This window comes from Impatiens glandulifera, chromosome 1 (assembly GCF_907164915.1).
Source record: "Impatiens glandulifera chromosome 1, dImpGla2.1, whole genome shotgun sequence".
Lineage (NCBI taxonomy): Eukaryota > Viridiplantae > Streptophyta > Magnoliopsida > Ericales > Balsaminaceae > Impatiens > Impatiens glandulifera.
The window spans coordinates 124,146,405-124,156,468 of NC_061862.1; the positions used below are offsets into that span (position 1 = coordinate 124,146,405).

The 10,064-nt window shown below is 30.1% G+C and overlaps 1 protein-coding gene across 1 annotated transcript; it reads right to left on the reverse strand.

Moving 5' to 3' along the window:
- Positions 1 to 919: 919 nt before the first annotated feature.
- LOC124942123 lies at positions 920 to 1,243 on the reverse strand. Its single transcript, XM_047482552.1, has one exon. It carries the CDS (start codon positions 1,241 to 1,243, stop codon positions 920 to 922), a length of 324 nt encoding a protein of 107 aa, XP_047338508.1.
- Between the last annotated feature and the right edge of the window lie 8,821 nt (positions 1,244 to 10,064).

Here is a 10,064-nt window from a genome sequence, read left to right on the forward strand (position 1 = left end):
AACCCAAAGAAATGCACCTTCGGAGTCATAACTAGTAAAATGATAGGATTTTTAATCACACAGAGGGGCATCGAAGCTGACCCCTCTAAGATTTAAGCAATCACGGCTATGTCGATCCCTCGAAATGAATTGATGATCCAAGAGTTAGAAGAAGACTGTGAGGTTGTTAAGGCAGAAGCCATACCGGAATGGGCAAGATGAGAGGATGTGGAAATAGATGAAGAGTTGGCTAGTAAGTTGCAAAGGGCACTCGTCTCTAAAAAGTCAAAGGAACCTCCGCTATAGGGGGAGGAGTATCCATACCAGAAATATGTGTCTCCACTGAAAGGTGAGCATTATACTGACAATGTCCTATAGAGTCACGACCTCGGCCGCGAGCACAACCACGACCACAGCCACGAAGGTGAGGATGTAGGAGAAAACACATATCACGAGTATGCCCTGTCTTCTGGCAGTAATCACACAGAGGTGGACTCACATCAACAAAGGGAGGTGTTACTGACGGTGCGGTAACAGGAACATGGGTAGCAACAAGAGCAGAACGATCAGAGTGTTCCGATTGAGGAACCATAGTATGTCGTCGAGTCTACTCCCCCTAAATACGAGCATGGGCAGTCGAAACATCAGGGAGTGGAACTTTCCGGATCAATTCTGCCTTAATGGGATCATAGTAGATATCTAGCGCAACTAGGAAGTCAATCGGACGATTTTCTTCTACAATCCTTTGATAGGCTTCTGCATCTTTCGTACATTCTGCTCTAAAGATGTGATAATGATCTAGCTCCGTCCATTACCCAATCAACATAGAGTAGTACTTTGCTAGTGTCCTATTACCCTATACTGTCTCCCGAACTCTCTTTCGAATCTCATAAACCTTCGAACAATTTCCAGAATGGGAGTACGTCTTAGCTATCAAGATCTAAATTTCTTGAGAACTGGCAAGAAATAGATAGCTCTTCTTAATATTTGGTTCCATTGAATTAAAGAGCCACGTTTTCACCCTGGCATTGTCCGATTCCCAATCATCCAATCTAGGATCATCATCCTTGGGTTTCTTAGACGTCCCATTAATGAATTTATGCTTTCTATTGGCTTGAATCGAAAGTAAACAAGCTTGCGACCATGCAAGATAGTTCGACCCATCCAATTTCATGAGGCTAAGAACGAGGGACGAGTTTAAATGATATCCCCAACTAGAACCACCGTCACTATCTTTGGAACTAGGTTTACCTTCTTCCGACATGGCGAATAAATACAAGCAATCTTCAAGAATAAACCCAATAGTAATTAGAGAGGAAGGGGAAAATAGAAAAGAAATCCTAACCCTAATTCCATACCTCTGATACCATGTTACGAATGAAAGGATTCAATAATAGGGTTTTCTATAATTACAGCCTCTCCAATAGATGGAGATTATATAGAGAGATAAGAGACTTAAAATCTAATATATTTGGGCCTTAATATATATATGGGCCTTAATACATAACACCATAAATATATAAATACTATACAATATTAACCCATTATTTTAACAAATTTATTCAATCCATTTTTCAACCCATATTAATGAATAATATAGGTTGGGTATAGGTATGGATTGGGTAACTCAAACTAAATTTTTGTTTGTAACACATTTATTACGTTTTTGAATCGTTTAATAATTAACATGTTTTTGTCTCGGTTAACACATTTTGATCTGCTTAACAATTATTTGATTATTTTACTTAATTTAATACGTTTTTGAATTATTCAACACATAATAAATACGTGACTCGTTTTATTCAATTTCACATGTTTTTGGCACGTTTAACACGTTTTTGGCACATTTAACATGTTTTGACACGTTTAACATGTTTTGGTACGTTTAACACGTTTTTAACATTATTAACATGTGTTTGACATGCTTAACACGTTTTTTCCGTTTAACACATTTATGACACAATTAACATTTTTTGTCCGTTAATTTGTTTTTTTCTCCATTTAATGTCTTTGACATTATTATACATTTTTTTATTCGTTTAATATCATCTTGATTTGTTTGAAATTATTCTGATATTTTAATTACTAAATTAGTTGAAGAAATAATAGGTGAGATTAATATGAATTACTTAATTAATATTTAAATAATTCATACTAAATAAAATCTTTTTGAATAGTTTAACTCTATTTATTTTTATAAATAAATAAATTAATTAATTAAAGAGTTGTACAACAATGATATGTCAGTATGACTAGATTATAATTAATAAATATATTATTAATGAATTTTAAATTTTTTAATTATAAAATATATTATTAATGAATTTTAAAACTTTTAATTATTTTATATTTGACTGTAATGTAGATCAATGTACGTATTAAAAATCAAGAGAATATATTAGAGTTGGAACATCATTAATTTATATTGAATTGATAAAGAGAATAAAATAAAATTAATCTAATTTGGGTAATAGATTTTACTCTTGAAAGTTTGATTTTCATCCTCCTATTCGCGATTTAAAGCCTAGTATTCAAGTTCTTCTTCAATGTAAATTAATATTCTGAGTTTGAGTTAGGATTAGATTTTGGTCATACTATGTTCACTCTAGATAATACATTCATAATTTTATCTTTCACTAGATTAATTTAGTTCATAAGCTAAGATCCAGTTTGGATTCAACCAAAATGATCAAAAAGAGAACAAAATAAATAAAATAGAAAAGGAAAATGTTCTTCAGTCCATGTTTAGATCACCAATTTCATGTCACATTTTAATTTCTGTAAATAAATAAAGTTTTAAAATTAAAAAAAGTAAAATCTCATTATATGATTATTTATAAATTAACATGCAACTGAAATTTCAGATATTACCCTACTATAATTTTATTTATTTTTTCTATATGGTTATTCTTCTATTCTTCTATTCTTCTATATTTTATTTCAATGTACTGATTATTGTGATTATAGCCACATGATTAAGAACAAATAGTTACATAAAACCATGATATAGGATTTAACATTATTCTTTAGATGCATGATAAGTCCCAAATATAAAATATAAATATCATATTTTTATCAAATGACAAAAGATTAAGAATAATACCACAAAAAACGGACATAAAAGACACAATGTCAATGCCATTTCCCAAATTTTACCAATCATCTAACCATAATCAACATCTCTTTCTTTGTGTCATTCAAATGCTTTACAATTTATCTTGGTTTTTTACGTAGAAAAACAGATTTAATGGAAATAACTCAATGGTAAAACATAATAAGTCAAAAATGTCTAGAAGCGAGCTCAACATTGGTTTCTCGTCCTATTTACAATACGATCTCGGTTATTTTATAAGATTCGAGAGGAGATCAACATTTAGTGACGACGATCACATGTTTTTAAGTTGTAATGTATGCTTTTGAGATTGCGTGCATAAAATTTGTTGATTGTAATTGTTAGTTATTATTCCTCAGATATTCAATGTCTTTGTAATTTGTTTATTTAATTTTGACCTCTTTATTAGCTAAAAGTGACCATTAATTGATGTTTGTTTATTTATAAGTAGAATGAACATAGTACAGCCTTATTTTTTTTAGAGGTTAAATATTCTCCAAAACATACAAATTGATCAATTCAACCATTTAATTTTATACTATAGAATCATGTCTCAACAAAACACCCAAACTTACACATTAGGCTTTCACTTTGAATCCCGCCGCATTGTCAATAGTATGAGGTTTGGGCAAACTTCCTTTGTATAAGCAATGACAATATCCAAAAAAACATTTTCCAATTCCACTGACACAAAGGATTGAACATGTAGCATCATCATCACAGTCTAAACGTCTCCTCAAAGATTCCGTCAATGCATATGATGGTGACATCATCCCTATATATATAATATACAAATTATTTATGTCAATTAGATCAGAAAAATAAATATATTGACTATAAATAAATAACAAATGTTGGGGATGAGATATATACCTTGCAAAAACACACTAACTAAGAAGATTGTTATTAGAATATTCTTCTCCATGTTATACTTTTGATAGTAAACACATACAAACTTATTTGTTCTATATTTTTCTCGAGCTATAATGTAATATTTATAGTAGATTTTATTTATTATTACTTTTTAGGAAGTTCTCTTTTTAAATAATTTATAATTAATATAATTAAATTAATAGTATAATATTTAAGTGATATATAATAGTATACACCAATTAAATGCGCCATAAATGGATTCACAATATTCTCAATATATATATTATGCAACTTTCCAAAATATGATACTACTAAAAGATATTGTCAATTATAAAATATTATATATATATATATATATATATATATATATATATATATATATATATATATATATATATATATATATATATATATATTATAACTTTTTAGAATGTTTTTTTAAAATAATTTATAATTAATATAATTAAATTCATAGTATTTAAAAAGATATATAATAGTATACACTAATTAAATGAGCCCTAAAATGGATTCATTATCTAAGGATGGATTTACAATATCTTTAGTAGTATCATATTTTGGTAGTATTTAAGTGATATATAATAATATACACCAATTAAATGCGCCATAGAATGGATTTTCAATATTCTCAGCACTAAATATGATGGATTAACATTATTAAGGATGAATTCACAATATCTTTATTAGTAGTATCATATTTTGGAAAATTATTATATATATATTATGCAACTTTCCAAAATATGATATTACTAAAGATATTATGAATCCATCCTTATATATTTTATAAAATATTATATATATATATATATATTATATATTTTAACTTTTTAAAAAGTTTTCTTTTTAAATAATTTATAATTAATATAATTAAATTAAAAGTATTTAAGTGATATATAATAGTATACACCAATTAAATGCGCCATAAAATGGATTCACAATATTCTCAGCACTAAATTGGATGGATTAACATTATCTAAGGATGTATTCATAATATCTTTAGTAGTATCATATTTTGGAAAATTACATAATATATTATATATATATATATATATATATATATATATATTATAATATATAATATTTTATCTATGAATATAGTCAATTAAAGATTTTTAAATTAAAGATAAAAATAGACTTATTACTAATTTTTTTATTTAAAATAATTAAATTTAAGTCCAATTTGTATTATTATTTTCATTATAAATATTAAAATAATATATTATATTTACTTTAAAATACATTAGAGATATCGGGGTCGTTGAGTGTGCATCAAGTACATGAGACACCTGATGATACGCTTATACTCATTCGGATCCAATAAACTTTATTGTCAAACTTTACTGTCGTATCTGGATTTATGATTCATTTGTGTGTTTTGGAGTAATATTCAGTTGAAGTTATAATGTTCAGACTCTATAGATAAAATGGATTGGTCGTTGCACGAAGTAATTATGATTTGTGAGTATGGAGTAGTATTTTGATTTGAAACTTACTTGTGATCACCATATTCTTAAGATTTGTGGAAGGAAAAGAGAGTCCAAAGAAATGGGAGGGTGGTAGAGTTAAGGATGACTTGGACAAAAATAAAAATAATAATATATAATCTAGTCGTCAAATACAAGTGTCAAAAGTTAACTCTATTAACTTTTTCATTAAGTTGATAAATATAAAGCATTTTACCAATTTTATTTAGATATATATAATTTTACAGCTTTAATAACAAATTTAACATCCAAATAAACTTTATGCATACAATTGGCATTCTTAAACAAAAAAAAACTAATTATTCTTTGTGAACGCGACAATTATGTTTTTTATTTTGCGATACAAAAAAGTCTGAAGTTGATTGTAGATTGGATGATGGAAATAATTTCTCTCAAAACCCCCAACCTTTTAAAATTAATTTTTGTAAACAAATTGCAAATAAATAGTTAATATGCCTTTATGCGATATTTTACGAAAAAAATTCCGGCAGCAAATTTTCTAATCACGAAAATATGATCAGCACAAAAGACATGATCGGAACGATCGACACGATCGTCACGGTACTGGTCGCGGTTGATATTCGTTCATGGTCGCTTGTCAAATCAAGAACATGCACACAATCGACACAGTATTGACTCTAATAGCTAGGTCGGTCATTCATCTACAAAGCTTGGTTGGAAGAATTTGGTTTTTAGTTTACCCAGTTCTTTAACAGCTAGGGTTTCTAGTGTATTGTATTGTATAACTTCTCTGCTTTGTTGTTGTGTTATGGTCTTCATTAAAACGGGAAGAAAAAGAAAGAATAAGGATAAGTAAGTCAAAGAACTTGTGATGGAAGGTTTAAGGGAGGCAAATGAAAAGAAAATTGATACGATTGCCAAAGAAATTATCTAGAAAAAATAGGAATGCAGCAAAGGTAAGGAACCAATTACTTATACAAATTCTGAAGAAAATGCAATAGGAAAATAGGGAAAGAAGGAAAGAATTTGAAGGTTGGTTACAATGAAAAAACAAGTATCTAAGTACTGGAAAATTAAATCATAAAGCTCTTGATGCACGCAAATAAAGGAGAGATTATACTCAATAAAGAGAAAATGAAACAAATAATCGTCCAATTGAATGTACACTATTTTGAAGACCGTCATTTACTAAAGAATGAAGAGTATGAAAAGATAGTAAACTGGACAGTTTAAACAATGAGGGAGATGATAATATCCCTTAAATCAAAGACCTATACTATCAAGAGCAATTTCAGCTGGAAAGTAAATGAAGTCTATAAAAATAATACAGGAAAGAAAGTAGAGAATCATGCTTATAAAGAAAAAATCTATTTGGGCGATATTAAAACAAAAGTGGAGGTACGAAATTTTCCATTTGAATTTAAACTACTAATTGAAGTAGAGAAAAAAATGGTTAAGGAATGCAAAACTATAGTGGTTGGAAACTACAAAGAGAAGAATAAAGTATCATTCTCAGTCACCAAGAAAATCTTAATGAAACAATGAGAGTACAAGGAACTAGAGAATGTTTATACAAACAAACACGATCTCTATTTTCTACAGTTCAAGAAAGGATCAAACATGGATGATATTCTGAAACATGTGCATACTTGTTCTGGATCCAACTATATGAAGTTGAAGATATGGTCTGAAGAATTGAACCTGCTAAGCAAACCAAATGAAATTACCCATATATGGTTTAAGCTTTGGAACATCCTAACACACATGTACAATGTAGAAACTCTAAGTCACTTTGCAATTTTATTGGGGAAACATTGTAGATGGACTCAATTACAGAAAGAGGAGAGCAACTTACCTTTGATAGAATAAACATTGAAGTGCATTCTCGAAGTACGCTGCCAAAGAACATGATAATAGTTAACATGAAAAGAATATCTTCAATCATGGATTTCTCATATGAATGGATGTCACAGAGGTGTTTTTTCTACAATACTTTCCAACATGCTAGCACTAAATGTGCAAAAGCAATTGAGGAAGAGTAAAAAATCCTAAGAACCCAAGAAGAAGAAAAGTAGAAAAATGAAACGGAAGAATCAATAATCAAAGATAATATTGGGGAAGTTAAAGGCAATAAACAAGGAAAACATGCATAGGAAGTAATCAAGGAAGAATCAGAGAATGAAAATAAAAGATGTAAAAGAAGAAAGTGATGTAGAATTAGATAATGAATAAATAATGAAATTGATAAAATAGGGGATAATGAATAAGATAAGCCTAAAGACAAGGAAAAGGAAGAATATAAAAGCACAGATATAGAAGAAGAGATAAAGAGGAAACTAAGGTTGTTAATCATCAAACACGTAAAACTGAATTAGAGAAAAGTAGTGACAAAATTCTTAAAATCCTGAAGAAGAATACATTTTATCATATTAGTACGGGTTGATACAGAGAAGATTAAACAATAGGAGCAGACATGCATCATCATCTTCTTCAATTGAATATCCCTTCATGAAGAAGAAGAGAGGAATGAGACATAGAAGAAGGTAATATGGTTAAAAAGGCAGACATGAAGATAACACATTTGGGATAGATAGATTATAGTATTTGTTCATTGTAATCTGTGTTTATAATTTGATTTGACTGCTACTATTCATAAACTTTTGGGTCAAACCTAGCATCATCGCTAGATATGGAGTTCCTCATGCATTGATTTCAGATAATGGTCAAAACTTCTAAGAAAAAGTGTTGCAATTGCTCGACGAGTTCAAGATCAAGCATCATAAATCATCGCCCTATAGACCCCAAACAATTGGTGTGGTCAAAGAGACAACAAAAACGTGATTACGATCATCAAGAAGATGACCAGCACGTATAAGGACCTACACGAGAAGCTGCCATATGCCCTTATGGGGATATCATACAACTACTAAAATATCGACGAACAAAAGTCCTTACTCTCTAGTTTATGGCATGGACGTTGTACAATCCATCGAAATAGAAATTTTAACTCTAAGAGTATTCTTAGAGAGTCACGTCATAGAAGAAGACTAGTTCAAGTCTCGATATGACATACTAATAGTAATAGAGGATTGAAGGTTAAACGCTTTATAAAAAAACCCAAGACTACCAAAAACACATTTCAGACATTTTGAATAGGAAGGTCAAATATTGAAACCTTAAAGAAGGTGATCTAGTTCTCAAACGAACCCGGAAACTCCTAGACCTTAGGGGTAACTTTTGACCCCAATGGGAAGGACCCTTCTTACATAAGAAAATTCTCTTTAGAGGACTTGTTCGCTTATCTAACATAGAAGGCGAAGAAATCATTGCTCCGTGCAATCTCGATGCGCTTAAAAGATATTTTGTATAATATCATGCATCTATAGAATGGTTTAAAGCTCGACCTCAAAAGAAGTTTATCTCAACGGAATCCATTCCCCAAGTTTTGTATAACTTGCAACATGGACAAAAGACTCATGGTTCGAAATACAAAGACTTATTTCTTCTCTTATAGAAAAATGAACCGAGAAGATACGTAGGCAACCCACATATTTGTGGGCCCAGACTCAAATACATTAATAACCCCTAGTCCATTTCGCAAGATAAGGAAAATCTTTTGGATTTTATGAAAATAAGTAGTGGAAAATCGAAGAGCATCGCTTCCTTTCGAGTGATATTCTTAGAAATAAAACTGAGTATTTCACAATAAACCCGATTCAAGAGATATCGGTCATAAGTTCCTTTTGGTTCGTACAAAATTATCCTGAGAGCAACCCCCAATCGAAGGTTTTTTGAATAAAAAAGCTAAAAAAACCCCATAAAAATTTGGCCGAGAGCCCTAGATTGAAAAAGGACACCTCATCGTTACTTTCGTTAAAGAAATAGTGGTTTAAAACTCATGCTTTGGGAATAAAAAAAACAAAAAATTAAAATGCCAAAAAGAGAACCGGAATAAACACCAAAATATCTAAACCATTAAAAAAATATTTTGTGTTGGTTGAGGTAATGAAATCACCATTCGTGCTCACCCAAACTCTCGTCTTGATTGCTATGATAAGAGTAGAATATATCGATTCTATCAGATACACCCGAAAAAATAAAATGCTCAAATGGTTGAGGTCTTAAAATCATTGTCCGTGGCCTACCCAAGATCTGAATCTTGATTGCTTATGGAAAATGCATGGATGTACCGATTCTATCAGATAAACCCAAAGAAGAAAGTCGAAAGCCTCTCCCAAATATTTTTGCGATGAGTTGAACTTTCAAGAAATGTGGTTCAAGGCCGAGCAAACAAAAATAAGTTACATTATTTTTTCAAAAGTTCAAGATGTTGAACGCCTTCCTTGAGGGTTATGATCATGGATAATCATTTGTATACGAGATCGAATTTATACCTGATATCTCGAAAGTTGGGGAAAAAGAAATCATATTTCTTGATTAAATAAAAATCATCACAAAGGACGGAAAATATATTCAACGCCTAGCCCTAAATACAATTTAATCCAAAAATGTCATGATTCATTTCAAAAGATCAAGGTTCATTCTAATCTCGAAACAAAAGAGTTAAACAAGGATAGAAACTAAGGAAACAAAAAATGTTTCTTTATCTTAAAACATGAGTCATTTGTCCATAAATA

Coding starts and splice junctions, on each gene's coding strand:
- LOC124942123 (XM_047482552.1), bottom strand. CDS start 1,243: ATGTCGGAAGAAGGTAAACCTAGTTCCAAAGATAGTGACGGTGGTTCT.